Source organism: Rattus norvegicus, chromosome 2, assembly GCF_021556685.1.
Source record: "Rattus norvegicus strain SHRSP/BbbUtx chromosome 2, alternate assembly SHRSP_T2T, whole genome shotgun sequence".
Taxonomy (NCBI): Eukaryota; Metazoa; Chordata; class Mammalia; order Rodentia; family Muridae; genus Rattus; species Rattus norvegicus.
The window spans coordinates 176,085,845-176,103,775 of NC_141535.1; the positions used below are offsets into that span (position 1 = coordinate 176,085,845).

General features: G+C 39.0%; 1 protein-coding gene across 10 annotated transcripts in view; it reads left to right on the forward strand.

Moving 5' to 3' along the window:
* Ash1l (ASH1 like histone lysine methyltransferase) overlaps positions 1-17,931 on the forward strand; it is a 136,453-nt gene that overhangs the window by 1,018 nt on the left and 117,504 nt on the right. For 9 of the 10 annotated variants that reach the window (XR_015663381.1, XR_015663379.1, XR_015663380.1 and 6 more), the window contains 1 exon segment: positions 15,198-15,713. Coding sequence is in view for 6 of the 10 variants with exons in the window: in XM_087623630.1 (XP_087479756.1) it covers positions 15,297-15,713 (417 nt within the window). In the remaining 4 variants the exon portion in view is untranslated. 10 annotated transcript variants of the gene reach the window in all.

Below are 17,931 nucleotides of genomic sequence, written 5' to 3' on the forward strand. Positions count from 1 at the left end.
TAGTAGGCCCGATTGGAGCATCTCCCAAGATTTAGTTTAAGCCTGTTTAAGTATGGGACAGAAGTAGCAAGGGAGATGATCTTCAGCGAGTAGTTTACCTGTACAAGATCTGTGGTGTTCTCTAAAGGCGGAAATATGTGCAGACTTGACATAGTGATCTGAGTGTTAATAAGTTTAATAAATGTCACTGGTTAGTTTCTACTTGGAAAGAAATGTTTTGGGTCTTGAAGACCAGACGGTCTGTTGGTCTATAGCTGCTGTGTTTATATGTGTATATGCGAGGATGGAAAGTGTTCAGGAAGAGTTGCCTGCATTTGGGGAAGTTCCTTTTATAAGTTAGCTTATTTAAAAACAAATGCTGGGACGCGTCCTCTAGGTCGATAAATGTGCATGTATTTTAGCATTAGTATGATTAGTATGATAACACAACATGCATGCTAAAATCAGGAAAGGGAGAAACTTGACACAGTCAGTGCCTTTGAATAGTCAGTTGTGTAAATATGAAAGCCCAGAACATCATCCTCAGAGTGATCGCTATCAGGCTGAGAATAAGGGGAGTTGTTTTGGCCATGTGGATTTATAGTAGCGCTTATGTTAGCATAAAGTTTTTAATATTCAGGATACTTTTTCAGTTTCTCTGTAATCCTAAAACTCTGAAAATTACAGGAAAATAGGAGATCCAGGCATAAAGAAGTACTTTTCCAAGGTCATGTGTTAAATTAGTGGCAACATTGGAATATTTTGATTACTAATTTAGTAGTGTATTGTCCATATCATAGTGCCTCAGGAGATTGTAATTGCCAAATACAAGTGTATTTGGAAAGGAGGTAAATATGATTGATTAGATTATGCTTGGGAGAGCTTAAAGTATGAAACATGTATAGAATATACATTGTTTTTGCCTGTCCTGTATGAGATAGGTAGTTATAATTTTGATGTGTTTACAGAGCAAGCAGAGCACTTCTGACAGTTTAGTATGTATGACAGTTAAAATGCTTCCACAGCCTACTTTGTATAGGTGTAGCTGTTTGTGGCTGGTTGAGGTTTTTTGTGCAGGGGAAGGGGAGAACATCTGGGGAATTATCCTGCTAACAAGCATTCTACCAAAGAGCCATACTCCTGTCTGGCAGCTTGACTTCATTTCTACCAGAGAAAGGACCTTTTTTGACTCATCTAACAAAAATATTGGATACCTAATAATTGATAACCTGTCTTGGGGTAAGAATTATCAAGATCTGTTGATTAGCTTGTTGAAGTAGGTAGGGATATATAAGAGGGGAATTGTCAATATACTAAGAGAGCAAATAAATCTGTGGAATCGAAACCACCAAACCTTTTCTAAAAGCTTTCAGTCTGAATGTGGTGGTGCACACTTGTAATCCCAATATTCTGGAGGCTGAGGCAGGAGGATCATGAGTTCAAGCTCTTTTCTATGCTTCATATTAAGTTTAAAGTCAGCCCTGGTTTTGGAAGACGTTATCTCAGCAAACAAGGGGCTGGAGATGAGGCTCAGAGCGAAGAGCACTTCCTGCTCTTCACAGGATGGGGTCCCAGCTCCCAGCACCCAGTTCAGGCAGCTCACAGCTGCTTATAACTCTAGGGTATCTGCCTCGCCTTTCCAGTCTCTGCTGATGAATACACACACACACACACACACACACACACACACACACACACACACACACACACAGGAGAGAGAGATAGAGACAGAGAGAGAGAAGGGTCATCCAACAGGTGCTATGCTTGTAACAGAGTAAGCTTTTTGGACAGTTTCCTTTTGTTGCCCAGGACCTATTATGTGGCCCAGGCTGGCCTCAAATTTGAGGATTGTAGTCTTCTTGCCATAGCCTTCTGGGATTATAGTCATGAGCCAACTCGCCTGACTTCTTTGGCAGTTTCTTTTGGCATTTATGAGTAAACTGTTTTTGGGATCTGTAAATTATTGATATGTGCCTTTGGATATTGGAACTTCTTGGCTGGACTGTAGGAATTCTTCGAAAGGCTAATTTTGTAGTACAGATCCCCTCTTGGAAAATGAGGAATCTTTGAACTAATTCAACTGTATTATTGGATGTTTCCTAGTCTAGAACACACACACACACACACACACGCACGCACACACACAAATTTATCCTGAGAATCTGAGGAAATAGAGACCTTACATTTAATGTATAGATCAGGCTGGCCTCAGACAGCGATCTGTCTACCTCTTTGAGTGCTGGGATTAAATGCATGTATCACCGTGCCCAGCTATTAAGTATATACTTTTGAGAGCTTAAGTTGTAATGAAATAATACTAATTCAGAAGGTCTTGTTTTTAAATACCTACTTTCCCCTTGTATTTTCTTTAGGAGTAGAGATGTATTTAAGTTTGAAGGTGAATGCTGTAGTAATACTTGAATGTGTCATCAGGAGAACTTCAGGATCAGGGTTTTAAATTTGTCCTCAAGAGAGCATTTAGAAAAGTCTAGGCAGGAAGATGATTGTGAATTCAAGGCCAGCCTGGACTACATAGTGAGTTCTAGGTTAGCCTAAGCTGTAAAGTGAGACTCTCAGAAAACCAGACAGGGAAAAGAGAATTTATCTTTCTGCAGTTAGTAAATAATTGTGGACTGTGTTTGATAAGGATATGTAATGCAGTACATCTTTATATTCTGATTTTTGAGAAATACTGTCTTTTTTTCCTCAGTTGTATGTTGAGACAGATGATTCCTCTCTCTGATTCTTCTTTGATAATGTGTTTAGTTATAAGCACATTTCACTGCTCCTACATGGAGAACACTTAAGATATGTAGTGTCTGTTATTCTAGAGATTTCTTTTTTTATAAATTTATTTTTTAAGATTTTATTTTATTGTATATGAGTACACTGTAACTGCCTTCAGATGCACCAGAAGAGGGCATCAGATCTCATTACAGATGGTTGTAAGCCACCATGTGGTTGCTGGGATTTGAACTCAGGACCTCAGGAAGAGCAGTCGGTGCTCTTAACCACTGAGCCATCTCTCCAGCCCCCATATTCTAGAGATTTTAATCCAGATGAATCTATGACTTGCATAATATTGAGGACTCTGACTAGAAGGTTGAATTGAGATTTTACAGCTTGTGAAGGGTTTTTGATTATATTTATTATTTTAATTAATATTATTATGTATGTGCTTGATGTGTGTCTGGGTGTGCTTTTCCTGGTACACATGTGGAAGGCAGAGAACAGCTTGGTAGAGTTGGTCATCTCCCTGTCTTTGTATAGTTTCGGATCAGAATCAAGTCTCCAGGCTTTGGAAGCAGATCTATCTATTGAGTTACGTTGCTGGTCTTGATTATTAGAAGGCTATAAAATGCATATACTGTATGTAAGGTTATATACTTATAATCCTTTCAGGGGCTAAAAAAATGGCCATCAGTTAAGAGCACTTACTGCTTTTGCAAAAGACAGGTTTGATTCTCAAGTACTCAAATGGCAGCTTACAACTGCACATAACTGTAGTTCCAGAGGATCCAGCACTTTCTTCTGGTCTCTGCAAGTTCTGGGATGAATGTAGTAGGTATAAACCCATTTGGGCACAATCAGATACACATAAAAGTAAAAATAAAAATTTAAAGTGCCTTCACATTGGGTGTGGTGGAACATGACTTTAATCCCAATAGCTTGCTTTGGTTTTTGAAAAAGGGATTTCACTAGCCCAGGATACCACTATGTTAACCTGTAGGGGATTTCTGTAAAAAGGTCTTGATGCCATTTGGGGATACTTGGTATAAAATTCAAGGATCGTTTGATAACTACCCATGAATCCACTATTTGAAATAAAAAGCAATTAGTGTACTTTGAAAAAAGTAAAAGTTTAAGAAAGGCATTTAACTTATTTTAGAGAAGGAATTTTAACAGGATAGATTGTGTGGGTCTCAGTAAAAGTGCTTTGTCTTTTTTTTTTTTAAGATTTACTTTATTTTATGTGTATTTTGCCTGTATATATGTGTGTGTACCGTGTGTGTCTGGTATCAATGGAGGATCTTGAGAACATGTGGCTGTTGGCTCCTATGTGGGTGCTGAGTACAAGTACAAGCATTATCATGTACTTATCTCTCCACTCCTGTTCTCTTATTTTGTATTAGAATGGCCTCTGTAAAACTTTGTGAGGGCTGGAGAGATGGCTCACTTGAGTGCTCTTCCAGAGGCCCTGAGTTCAATTCCCAACAACCCCATGGTGGCTCACAACTGTCTGTAATGGAGATCTGATGCCCTCTTCTGGCATGTTTGAAGATAGTCACAGTGTGTTTCATATACATAAAATAAATAAAAAAAAAAACTTTGAAAAGTTTTTTTTCTCCAGTACTTAATGAGTATGTCCATGGTGTTGTTTTATTGGTTGTATATACATATATATTTTTTCACATATGTATATATATATTTTTTTTCTTTTTCTTTTTTTCGGAGCTGGGGACCGAACCCAGGGTCTTGCGCTTTCTAGGCAAGCGCTCTACCACTGAGCTAAATCCCCAACCCCCACATAGGTATATTTTGTCCTTTGTGTATTTCACATACTTTAAAATTAACTTTTTTTGGATGTAGTATCTCACATAATAGCCAAGGCTATCCTGGAATTCACTATGTAGCTCAGACTAACCTCAAACTCAGGAAAGTCATCTTGTCTCTGCCTCCTAGGTCCTAGAGTTAGAAGCCTGAGCCAGTGTGACTGCATATGTAGAGGGATCACTTAAGCCCATAAGCTAGAGGTCAGCTGGGTAGCATTTTGAGATCTTGTCTCAAAAACAAAACAAATACTTAAAATCTCTTTCCCTCTCCCCCTCCCTCTCTCCCTCCCTCCTTCCCTCCTTCCTTCTCTCTCTCTCTCTCTCTCTCTCTCACACACACACACACACACACACACACACGCACACACGCACAGACGTTCAAATTCTTATGGAACAGTAATGGAAAAAAACCCAGACCATCCAGTTAAAGGTCTGCTGGGTTATGTGCTAAGACCCTGTTTCAAACAAACCAAACCAGGAGTAGAAAAAGATTATGTCTTGTTTTTACATTGTGAACTTCCAAATATCTTGCAGGGTATTGGCTTTACAATGTTAACAGTTCCACTGGCTTTGGCTAATAAAGATGTGGCCATTTCCACTCCTGCCCATTTGTTTGTGCATAGTGGAGAAGTCTGACCCGGCAGTTGCAGCCCCCCCCCCCAAACCTTCGTGTTGTTTTTTAAATTAAGTATGGTGGTATGAGTATTTTAAGGAGTTTTTAAAGATACATATTTTTATTGGTGTATACACATGGGAGCAAGAGAGACAGAGACAAAGAGATACTGAGAGAGATACATTGAAGGGCCACAAGAGGGCATCAAATCCCCCTGGAGGTGGAGTTAAAGGTGGATCAAACCTGGTGCTGGCAACTAAATTCTGGTCCTCTACAAGAGCAGCAAGCACTCTTCTTACCCGCAGAGCCATCTCTCCAGTCTCAGTCTATTTTAAAGACACTTTAGAGCCTTAATATTTTCTGTGAGTCTTATGTGTCAGCCTTCAAAAACAATGAGATACTTTAAACCTTGTTACCACAAAAAAGGAAAATGTTCATTGTAGTTGGTTTTTGTTTCTATCCATGCTTCTAGTTCTTACAATTTTCTCAGTTAGCTGTAATTTTTCATGTTTCTGTTTTCATTTGCATACATGTATCTGTGTGTTCTTGTGAGTGGAAGTGGGAGGAGGACTTCAAGTGTCATTCCTTCTAAGTTGCTGTCTATCTTGTCTTTGAAATAGGGTCTCTTACTGGCTTGTGGCTCAACTAGTAGGATAGGTGGACTGAATTGCTGGTAGCTCCAGCTATATATATCCTAGCATTGAGATCATAAGCAAGCACCACACCTGACCGTTTTTACATTGGTACTGGGGCTCAGAGTCAGGGCTCTATACTTACAAAGCAAGAACTTTATCTATCAGCTGAGCTTCCACCCCTCTTCTGTTTCTTTGTATGAAGATGCCTTTCTACTTGTCATCCTAATAGATACCTGGAAAGGTAGAGTTTCATGTAGCTTAGGTTGGCCTGCAGCCTTGAACTTCTGTTCTTCCTGACTCTTACCTTCCAAGTGCTAGGATTATAGGCATATGCTAAGCCTGCCTCAGAAATCTTTTTTTTTTTTTAAGTAACTGGGTCATTAGAATTGTTAATAGCAAGAGTCTGGTGAATTTTTTTTTTTTTTTTTTTTTTATTAACTTGAGTATTTCTTATATACATTTCGAGTGTTATTCCCTTTCCCGGTTTCCGGGCAAACATCCCCCTCCCCCCTGAGTCTGGTGAATTTAAGTTAAATATAATTACTATTTTAGAGTTTCATTTCTATCATTGTGTTTTACATGTTTGAGGAATCTATAAATTTTTAGTATTTATTACTTTTACTCTTGATTTTTTTTAATTCTAAAGAAAGTTTTGTTTATGTGTATAATTTTTGTGGCTGTATGTTTTTCTTTATCATTTGTATATCAGGTGCCTATATAGACAGAAGTGGGGGTTTGATCCCCTGGGATTGGAGTTAGAGATGGTCATGAGCCACCTTGTGGGTACAGGGAACTGAAGTCCTCCAGAAGAACAGCAGCCATTTTCCAGCTCCTGTTCTTTCGTTCTTATATTGATACTAATCTCCATAGGTGTGTTTATATAACTCTTATATGACTCTATTTTATGGTCATGGGAATTAAATTACTTGTGCTAGCGACGACTTGGAATCTATGTTGTCAATAGGGAAGCCCTCTAACAGTGAAAGTGGATGGAGATTCCCATCACTGCTTTTAGCTGTTCTCAGATTAGTCAGAAAAGCTAGTTGGTATCATGTTGATACTTTTCTATTGTTTTAGTCATACTGACAAAATGTTAAAAACATTTTCTGTGGAATCCAATTACCACAAAGAAGTGAGTTGGCATTGGAGACATTGAACAAGAGCAGAATTGTTCTGCCTCAAGGCAGCTAGCTACTCAGAAGAATGAAATCCATATTGGTTTGATTTTGAAGTTTGATGATGAACACTATGTATGGGCAGTTGGGAAATTGTACTTACCTTATGTGGTAAGTGTTGATGATGTTCATGTGGTGTTCATGACGAGCAGAAGCAAGACAGTGACAGCAAAGGCTGCTCTTAAGCTGAGAGGATGTTCCTGAGAACAGACATTTTAAATTGTTAACTCCTTAAAATTTATTCAGTTGTCTAAATTTATCTTATTTTGAAATTGGGTCTCATTCTAAGTTGAAGTTGGCCTGAAAATCACTATTTAACTCAATTTTGTCTTAAACTTGATCCCTCTGCCTCAACCTCCTGAATTCTAAGATTATACACATTTGTTACCTTACTTAGCATAGTTTTTGTTTCTTTTTGGGTTTTTTTGTTTTTGTTTTTTTGGGGGGGATAGTGTCTTGCCGTTTTGCTTAAGGTGATTTGTTAAACATGCATCTCTCTCTCTTTTCCTCCATCTTTATTAACTTGAGTATTTCTTATTTACATTTCCAGTGTTATTCCCTTTCCCCATTTCCAGGCCAGCAGCCCCCTAACCCTCCCCTCTCCCCTTCTATGTGGGTGTTCCCCTCCCCACCCTCCCCCCATTGCCACCCTCCCCCCAACAGTCTAGTTCACTGGGGTTCAGTCTTAGCAGGACCCAGGGCTTCCCCTTCCACTGGTGCCCTTACTAGGATATTCATTGCTACCTATGAGGTCAGAGTCCAGGGTCAGTGCATGTATAGTCTTTGGGTAGTGGCTTAGTCCCTGGAAGCTCTGGTTGGTTGGCATTGTTGTACATATGGGGTCTCGAGCCCCTTCAAGCTCTTCCAGTCCTTTCTCTGATTCCTTCAACGGGGGTCCCGTTCTCAGTTCAGTGGTTTGCTGCTGGCATTCGCCTATGTATTTGCTGTATTCTGGCTGTGTCTCTTAATATTTGACTCTATGTTTTGTCTTGTTTTCTGTATGTGGTACCTAGTCATTTTACTCAAACAGTTTTGTTTGTCTCAAGGAGGACAGTATGTCAATTATAAATTAGTTTTGTTTTGGCTTCTCAGTGTAAATGGTATTGTTTGAAATTTGGAAAGGACATTTTTAAGGTTTCCTAGTTCTGCACTGCTGAAATGAAGACTCCATAGTTCAAGTATTTTCTGACTAAGTCCAACAAGGGCAAAATGGGAAAAATTTAAAAGATATCTTTGAAAATAAGAAATGAAAAATTGATGTTTGAAAAATAGGGCTCAAAGGGATTGAATCAGTCATGTAGAATAATCACCAGGTGAACATTCTGTGTTTTCAGAGGTGATCTGAAGGTACAAATCTTAAACAAGTAGAGATTCCATGTCCAACTAAATGATAAACACAGGTTAGGAAGTTAATGTTTAGATGCAAAGAGATAAAAATAATGAGTAGTTACTTTTTTTAAAGCTATTTGTTTTGTATGCATGCGTTTAATTTTGAGGAAGGAAAAGTCAAGTAATAACAGAACAAAGTTAGGATTTTGATTAACAAAGTTTTTTTGTTTTGTTTTGGTTTTTGTTGTTTATGGTTTTTGGTTTTTTAAGACAGGCTATTATGTAGGCTATTCTGGAACTCACAGGCTGACCTTGTCCTTAGAGAGCATCTGCCCCTGCCTCCCCAGTGCTATGATTAAAGATGAGTGCCACCACTTCTAGGCAACAAGTAAGTATTTCTTAAATGCTCCTATGTCAGTTAAAAATAAGTTTTAATTCAATTAATTGGGCTGGATGGAGGGGCACATGCCTTGGCACTTGGGGGCAGAGGTATGCAGACCTCTGAGTTTGAGGCAGCTTGGTCTACATGGTTCCAGGACAGCCAGAGTTACATAGTAAGACCCTGTCTCATAAAAAGGGTGTGTGTGTGTTGGGGGGGGGGGGTTGGCGAGATGGCTCAGTGGTTAAGAGCTCACAGGGCCATAGCAGAGCTTGACTCCTAGCACTTTCGTTGGGCATCTCACAATCACTTCCAGTCCAGGGAGTCTGATGCCTTTGGACTGTATAGGTACCTGCACTCAGACATACACATAATTTAAGATAAAATGAACCTTTAATTGCAAAACAACCATTAAGAGTTAGTGAGATGGCTCAGGTAGTTCAAAATGCTTGCCACCTCACCTGAAGGAATACACATTGAAAGGAGAGAATTAACTCCTTCAAGCTGTTCTCTGATATCCATGTTGCATATGCATGCCCGCCTCGATATAAGTAAATAAAGTGTAATTAAAAAAAAAAAGAGAGTCTTAGAATTATCCTAACAAGTGTTTGGATAATTGTGCAAGACTGCTAAGTTACTCAACATTTTCTTTCTCAGGCTGTAGAGATGGCTCATTGGTTAAGAGTACTTTCTGCTCTTGTAGAGGACCTAAGTTCAGGTCCAAGCACCCACCTAATGGCTCACAATTATCTGTAACTCCTGTTCCAGGGAATTTGACTCCCTCTCCTGACTTCTTAGGCCACTAGGCTTGGATACAACTATTCACACTCAAACACTCAAACTTTAATAAAATATTAAAACAGCCTCCATCCTACATTTATTTATTTATTTATTTATTTATTTATTTATTTATTTATTTAGAGATGGCATCTCACATTGTGTAGTCTTGGATAATCTTAAACTCACTGTACAGCTCAAGTTGGCCTAAACTTATGGCAGACCTCCTACCTAAGCTATGCAGTGTGAGATTAAAAGTGTCAGTCAGTATGTCAGAAAGGAAACACTTTCCTTCAATTGTTTATGCATTCATTTATCAGTCAACTAACTACAGGTTTTCAGTGCTCCCATAGTTTGTACTATGTTGTGGGAAAGGGACAGAGACATACATTTTCTTTGTTGTTTTTTGAGACAGGGTTTCTCTGTATAGTCCTGTCTGCCTAAGAACTTGCTCAGTACATAAGGCTGGTCTTGAACTCAGAGATCACCTACTTCTGCCTCCTGGATGCTGAAATTAAAGGCATGCACAACTATGCCTGGCCAATGCATTTCAATTTTTAAAAAATGTTATTATGCATGCACATAGCTTTCATACATACTTCAAGAGAGAATGGATGTCAGAGGACAGCTTCCAAGAGTGAGTTCTTGCCTTTTGCCTTGTTGAGGCAAGGTCTTATTTCTGCATGGTGGTAACTCCAGACTAGGTAGGTAGCAGTTTCTGATTTTCCTGTGTCAGACTCCTAGCTCACCTTAGAAGTGCTTCATTTTGGGGGCACAGCCAGTTACATAGTGAGACCCTGTCTCATAAAAAGGGTGTGGGGGGTGTGAATGGGGGGCCGCCCCAGAATGCTGGAATTGTGGTGAGCCAGTGACCTGGGCACGGTGATACATACTTTTAATTCCAGCATTCTGGAAGCAGAGGCAGAGAGATGTAGGTGAACCTCTGAGTTTGAAGTCAGCATACATAGTAAGTTGCAGGGTAGTCAAGGATATAGTTTGATCTTGTTTTGTTTTTTGTTTGGTGTTTGGTTTTAAGTGGACTTGTGAGATGGATGACTCAGCCAGTAAAGGTGCTGGCTGGCAATGGTGCCTGCCCTAAGATTGATTCCTGAGACCCACAGACTGACTCCCTTCAGTGAATTTAACTTCTTTTGAGTTTGCTTGATAAAATTTAATAAACATAGTCATTGCCATTTGGTGACAGATGATTATTTGTTTTACTATTTTTTAAGTTTTGTTTGGTTTTTCTCTGTGTATTCCTAACTGTCCTGGAACTCACTCTGTAGACCAGGCTGACCTTGAATTCACAGAGATCTTTCTGCTTCTGAAACGCTTAAGAGATGGTCAGGTGTTTGGTGCATAAGTATATCCCTTGAGGTCAGATCCCTAGCACTTAACAGTAGTTGAACTGTAACTTCTTGGGAGCGGGAGGGAGAGGCAGATCCTTGGAATTCATTGGCCAGTTAGCCTAACCAAATCAGTGAGCTTTTAATCATGGTGGCTCAGCAGATAGAGGCAGGGCTCCTGCTCCTGAGATAATAACTTGAGTTTGATTCCTGGGATCCTCATGTTGGAAGGAGAGAACCGACTTACAAAAGTTATCCTTTGATCGTAAAAAACTTATGCTATGCAATGGACATGCTCACATGAATACACAGGGGGAGGGAGGGAGGGAGGGGATGAGGGATGAAGGAGAGAATGAATGAATAAATAAGTAAATAAATAAATAAATGGCAGAGCTTTTAAGGCAAACACCAAAAATGTTAACTTCAGGCCTTTAAGACATTCATGGGCATAGCTGTTTGTTCATATACTTTCACACTCAGATGAAACACCCTAGTCCACCTCTCTTATTTGCATGCATACATTTAATAGATCTATGAAGGTAGTGGTTGAATGGTTGGAGAAATACTAGGAAGGTTAATAGAATTCCAAACGTAGCAGAGAGGAGTAAAAATCAGGTCCGAAAATTATTTAAAGGCAGTATGATGCATCTAAGAAAAACCAGGCCAACCTGTCTGATCCTTAAATGGTAGACTTGACTCTTTTATTGGCTATAAAGACTGTTTTTTCATCTATAAAAAGATATAATAGTAAGTACCTCATGGTGATAGACTTAAGTTAGCTATATAAATGAAGCCTTAGTATAGAGCTGTGCATATATTAAAAGCTCAGTGAAACATTAGGGATTTTAATTTTAAGTTATAAGTGTTAAACTTATTATCAGGACTCATTGTAGTACTTACAAGGTTTATGATAAATTTTATATTGCTTTGCTAAATTGTGTCTTATCAAAGCATGGTTGTCTCCATCCCATTCCTGATAGTAGTCAAGGTACCCAAGCAGAGAGTGATCTTCCACATACATATGCGGTTAAATTGTCTCTGTGAGTTTGTACCAGAGACCAAAGCATTGCTTGCCTGTCTTCCTTCTCTCACTCCTTCCTTTCCTCCCCGTGTTGGAGTCCACCCTTCTCCATGTTAGGCAAGTGCTATACTAAGCAATACCCACAGCCTCAGAACACTGAATTAACGTGTGTTTGTGTATTCATTAATGCGTGTTTCTGTGAGAGTGTATATTATTTGAAGGCAATTAAACCCACTGAGCTGTGTCCTTGGCCTTTTTATTTTATCAGATCTATTGTTTGTCACTTGTATGTGGGATTATTGTGGCAGTAGGTAGAGGGAGGTGTTCACTTGAGAGAAGAAATAGGGTATGATTATGAAGAACAAGTTCGAGTTGTTTCCATTCAGACATTTTACATATATGTAGTGGAAGTTGTTTCTTTGTTTTGTTTTGTTTTTCTCTTTCATGTAGCCCAAGTTGCCTTGAATTTGCTATATATTTGCTAGAATTCCCGCTTCTCCTTCCTAAGTGCTGGAATTGCAGTATGTCACTGTATGCAGTTATTGTTTTTGTATTTGATGGTAGGAAAGACAGCAAACAACATTTATAAAATGGTGATATCAAAAAATTCTTAAGTAATTCTACCATATTGTCAGATTATCATATTTTTGTAGTTGTATTAATGTATACCTATTAATTAATTTCCCAGTTTGTTCATAGTGGTGTGAACATGATGGTATATGTTAAAGGACTCTGCCATGACCCTAGTGTCGGCTTTCATTTCTGCTTATTAGGGGGAGGGTAGTCTTATGTCCTCTTGCTGTCTCCCTCCAAGGATGACCTTGAACTTCTGATTGCCCTGCCTCTCCCCTCCCAGTGCTGGAACTTGATGTGTATTAGGCAAGCACTCTTATCACCTAACCCATATCCTTTTAACTTTCTTTTTAGTTCCACTAGTTTCTTCTGGATTTTTCAGAGATGTGAACATGTAAACCACAAAACTACATTTAAAATGAATGTTGAATTTGAGTGAATGTTTCTTTGAGCAGAAAAGCAACAATTCTTAATTCTTTATTTCTCTTTGTAAGTATTTTAAATTAAATATACTATAGAAAGAAACAGAATGAGTTATACATAACATGCACTCTTTTTTTTTTTTTCTTTCTTTTTTTCCTTTTTTCAGAGCTGGGGACCGAACCCAGGGCCTTGCGCTTGCTAGGCAAGCGCTCTAACACTGAGCTAAATCCCCAACCCCATAACATGCACTCTTAATTCTGGATAGAATCCCCAAAACAGAAAGAGTGTCATTCACAAGCAACATTACTCAGACATTTAAAACCTATTCCTGTTGTCGCTGTCCTGGCGTATGGGCATAATCCCAGTTCTTAGGAGGGTGAAACAGAAGGATCACGAGTTCAAGGCCAGGGAACCGCTGTCAGGACAGTGAGAACAAAAGCTCTGCAGTCACATCTGAGACATCAGTGACAGGAGTTTTAGGCGGAGGCGTTAGTTTTATACTTTTTCCATTTATTTATATTTTTTTACTTTTTAGATAGTGTAATATTGATTGAATGAACCAACACTGATATGTTAAAAACCTTTTGGAAAAGTGCGAACATAATTCATAGAAATTCTGATAATTAAAACTAAAATCAAATTTAGGTCAGGTTTTGTAAACATTGCTAAATGGAGTGGAAAACTTAGTTTTCAGTTTTGGGGATTTCAGGATTCTGAATCTATTATGAAAACCAGTGGAGCTTAAAACATTTTACATTATAAAAAATTGGGGGATAGGTTTCTTTTTAAGTATTGGAGGCCTGGATCTTTACTCAGTCATATGTTTTGTTGTTTTCTTCCTGGTTTTTTTTTTTTTTTTTGAGATAAGGTCTCACTAAATCGTCCTTTCTGGCCATGAACCGGAAGTGTTGCCTTTTCAGAGCACTCAGGGTTTGACATCGTCTGCACGCCCATCTCATAGGGCTTCATTTTTCACACTGCTGACGATTCTACTCAGGGTCTCGCTCATGCCAGACAAATGATACAGATAACCCGCCATCCCAGACACATGCGTGGCATCACAGCAAGCCTGTCAATCCTCAAGAGCACAGACTTGCAAGGGCTTTTGTTTTTGCAGAAGCCTCAGGTTGGATTCCAAGCCCTCCTGTTGTGACTGGAGGCCATCTGTAATTCCAGGTCCGGGGATCTGATACCCTTTTCTGTTTTTGATGAGCACCAGGCTCACAACCATTTGTCATGGGGTATGATGCCCTCCTCTGGTGTGTCTGAAGACAGCAACAGTGTACTCACACATACATAAAATAAATCTTTTTTTAAAAAAATGGTTGAACACTGAAATTGACCAAAAGCTAGTAAAATAATTCTTTAATTTTTTTTTTTTTTTGGTTCTTTTTTTTTGGAGCTGGGGACTGAACCCAGGGCCTTGCGCTTCCTAGGCAAGCGCTCTACCACTGAGCTAAATCTCCAACCCCAATTCTTTAATTTTAATCAAATGGATTTTGCTTAAAAATGAAAAATATATTCATTTAAAATTGAATGTTTATGCCAGGCATAGTGATGTTCATTGTGGATTCTGGAGGCTGAAGAAGGAGGGTTTTGAGCTTAATAGTCTGACTCTGTCCTACATGGTGAGAGGGGGGAACAGATTTAAAATAACAAAGTTATTTCCAGATTGTATTTGAGTTTGGAATTCAGTTGCAAAAACTTCTTGGTTGGTTTGTAATGGTTTTCAGTTTATTTTTTTGAGTTTGGATTTCTCAATGTAGACCTGACTGTCCTACAACTTACTCTGTAGACCAGGGTAGCCTTGACTTTATAGATCCACCTGCCTCTGCCTCTGAACTGCTGGGATTAAAGATGACCACTGTGCTAGGCAAAGATCAGTCTTAGCTATATGACAAGTTCAAGGCTAACCTGGGTTACATGAGACCCTTTGTCAAAAAAACAAGACACATGCACATGCACCTGCACACAGAGGCGGGAAAGGAAAGAGAAAGGAGAAGGGTCTCCCTGAACTAGCCTCAAACTCTTGTCTTAGCTCCTGAAGTGCTGTGATTTAGGAACGGGCCTTCAGGCTCTGCTGTTAACAGTGATTCTAAAATTTGGTTTGTGCTGTAGTATTGTAGCTTATTCATATCTATAGAACAATGAAAGGAAATATGACATTTCAAGTGAATTTACAAGTAAATGATTTGTATGTATTCTAAATACATTTTGATTTAACTGACACACATATAAAACTGATATATATGAGTGTATGTAAATGATATATGTGTGTGTAAATGATATATATGTGTATATATGATGTGTGTGTGTAAATGATATGTATGTGTTATTGCTCCTTTCTTATGTTAATTATTTTCTGATAAATTTTTGTTATGATCTCTCCTGCAGGGAAAGAGATGCTGGTTGCAAGTTTTGGAAAACACTATTTTGTATGGAAGAGTGTTCTGTAAAGGTTTTGTAAGATCGCTCAGTAATAGTGCACTTGTGATGGACCCTAGGAATACTGCTATGTTAGGATTGGGTTCTGACTCCGAAGGGTTTTCAAGAAAGAGTCCTTCTGCCATCAGTTCTGGCACTCTGGCCAGCAAGAGAGAAGTAGAAATAGAGGGTAACACAGACGAAGAGGATCCTCGAAAGCGGAATCGAGAAAGGGCCATAGAAGCAGGAAAAGACGATGGTTTGACAGATGCACAGCAACAGTTTTCAGTGAAAGAAACAAACTTTTCAGAGGGAAATTTAAAATTGAAAATTGGCCTTCAGGCTAAGAGAACTAAAAAGCCTCCAAAGAACTTGGAGAACTATGTGTGTCGCCCTGCCATAAAAACAACCGTCAAGCACTCAAGGAAAGCACTTAAAAGTGGGAAGATGACAGATGAGAAGAATGAACACTGCCCTTCAAAATGGGTGAGCGGACTTCAATACTTGGATTTCTCTACTAATCTTTATTTATACTAGAGACATATTCCAGAAGTTTGATTCTAATCTTTAGTTCTTTCTCAATGGGCTGTATTTTGAAGTTTCTTAGTTTGTGAGTATGTGGGGATGCCACGGCATGCACGTAGAGGTCAGAAGACAACTTGGGCATCAGTTGTCTCCTTCCACCTTCACATGGTTTCTGGGAATTGAATTCAGGGCAGTCTTTCAAGACAAGCGCCTTTACCAGCTGAGCCTCTTACAGGTACATATGTATTTCTGTATTTTTATTTGTAAAATTAAGACATGTTAATAGGGGCATACTCAGATTGTTGCTCCTAATGTGACAGTGGAAAAAAAGTTGGAGATTATTTTTTGGAAATCTAGATTTGAATCTTGCCTTTCTATTTCCAATAATGAAGGCATGAACATATTAACAGAGAAATTAAACTGAGGCTCAGATATAGAAGGTTATCATAGCACCTTTCTTTTAACATGGATGGCAGGATGTGATTCACTAATAGTGAAAGCTTTTGTTAAGTGAGTTGGTTTCTAAGACATTCATGTTGCTGTTTCTTATAAGGCACACTGCAAATCAGCAGTCCTAGCTCCTCTGGAAACCAGTGCAGGACATCCTCACTCAAAGCAACACACGCACAAAAAACCTAGCTGTCTCCTTGGTAGTACACACCTTCACACCAATTATTTGGGAGGCATAAGCAGGTGGATCTCTTGAGTTTGAGGCCACCTTGATTTATACAGGGTGTTCCAGGCTAGCCAGTACTACACAGTACTACACAAACATTGTCTCCAAAAAAAAAAAAAGTTGAACCATGTGCCTGCTCCCCACAAAATCCAGAATTAAGTGTTGGATTCCTTGGAAAATTGAGGTTACAGACAGTGGATGTCAGAGGATCACTTGGATTAGTTGTTGGTTCTGGGGATTGAATTCACGTTCTCAGGCTTGCTTACCCTTACCCCCAAAGTCATCTTGCCAACCCTTTGATTGTTTAGTTTCCTTTAGATATTATTATCTAAAGTAATTGATACATAATTTGCCATGTGTGTAGTTTTCAATTTTTAAATTGCGTTGTGAGCTTGGGTGTAGTTCAGTTTGTAAAGTGGCTCTGAAGCATGCATGAGACCTGTATGAAATCTGCAGCATTGGGCACAAACATTTTTTAATTATTTTTTATTTATAACTGTTCTTACTATTTAAGCTTAGGCTCACCTCAGACTTGCTGTATATACCAGGCTACCCTCAAACTCAAGATCCCCCTGCCTTTCCTTTTTGGTGCTATGATTGTAGGCATGGTAAGCACGTATCTCTGTGCACAGCCTTGGTCTTTACTTGTGGTGTCTGGATTTGATACATCATTTGAAAAACTTTTTTTACTTATTCATTGGCAGTTTTATACACATATAGAATATATTATCACATCCATTTCCAGCTCTGTCTCCCACTTCAATACATGTTCTTTCTACTTTTATTTCTCCCCCTCCTTCTGGTTTCTTTGTGCATGCGCCTGTAAGTGTTGATGTCCTTGCAGGCCAGAGGTGTAGGATCTCCCTGGAGTTGGAGTTAAAGGTGGTTGTGTCCACCCCATGTGAGTGCTGGGAACTGAACTTGGATATTCTCAAAAAGGAAGTATGTGTTCTTAACTGGTGAGACATTTCCCTATGATGTCCCAACCCCTGTTTTAGGATGCTGTGAGTAAGCTTGTTTCTCTGATTTCTTTCTTAGAGTGTTGGTGGTTGATATATTAGAAGGCTATTGTTTTTTGTTTGGTTGGTTTTTTTTTTTTTTTTTCTTTTTTTCGGAGCTGGGGACTGAACCCAGGGCCTTGCGCTTGCTAGGCAAGTGCTCTACCACTGAGCTAAATCCCCAACCCCAGGCTTGTTTGTTTTTTATTTGATGTAGTTGTTTCTTGCCATTTTGCTTAAGATGTTTATCAGTTCTCAAAGTTTTTTGATGAGACTTTAGGGATTCTTTGGTGTATATATAGTCATATCATCTCAAACAGAGATACTTTGACTTCTTCCCTTCCTTTTTGTATCCCTTTTATTTGCTTGTCTTACTGCTCTAAGACCTCCAGGTAGTGGAGAAAGTGGACATCCTTGTCTTAAGGCCCGCCCCCAATATAATGTTTATAGCTTTTACTTAGTTTAGAAATATTCCTTCTATTAAGAGTTTCCCTCTCCCCCTACC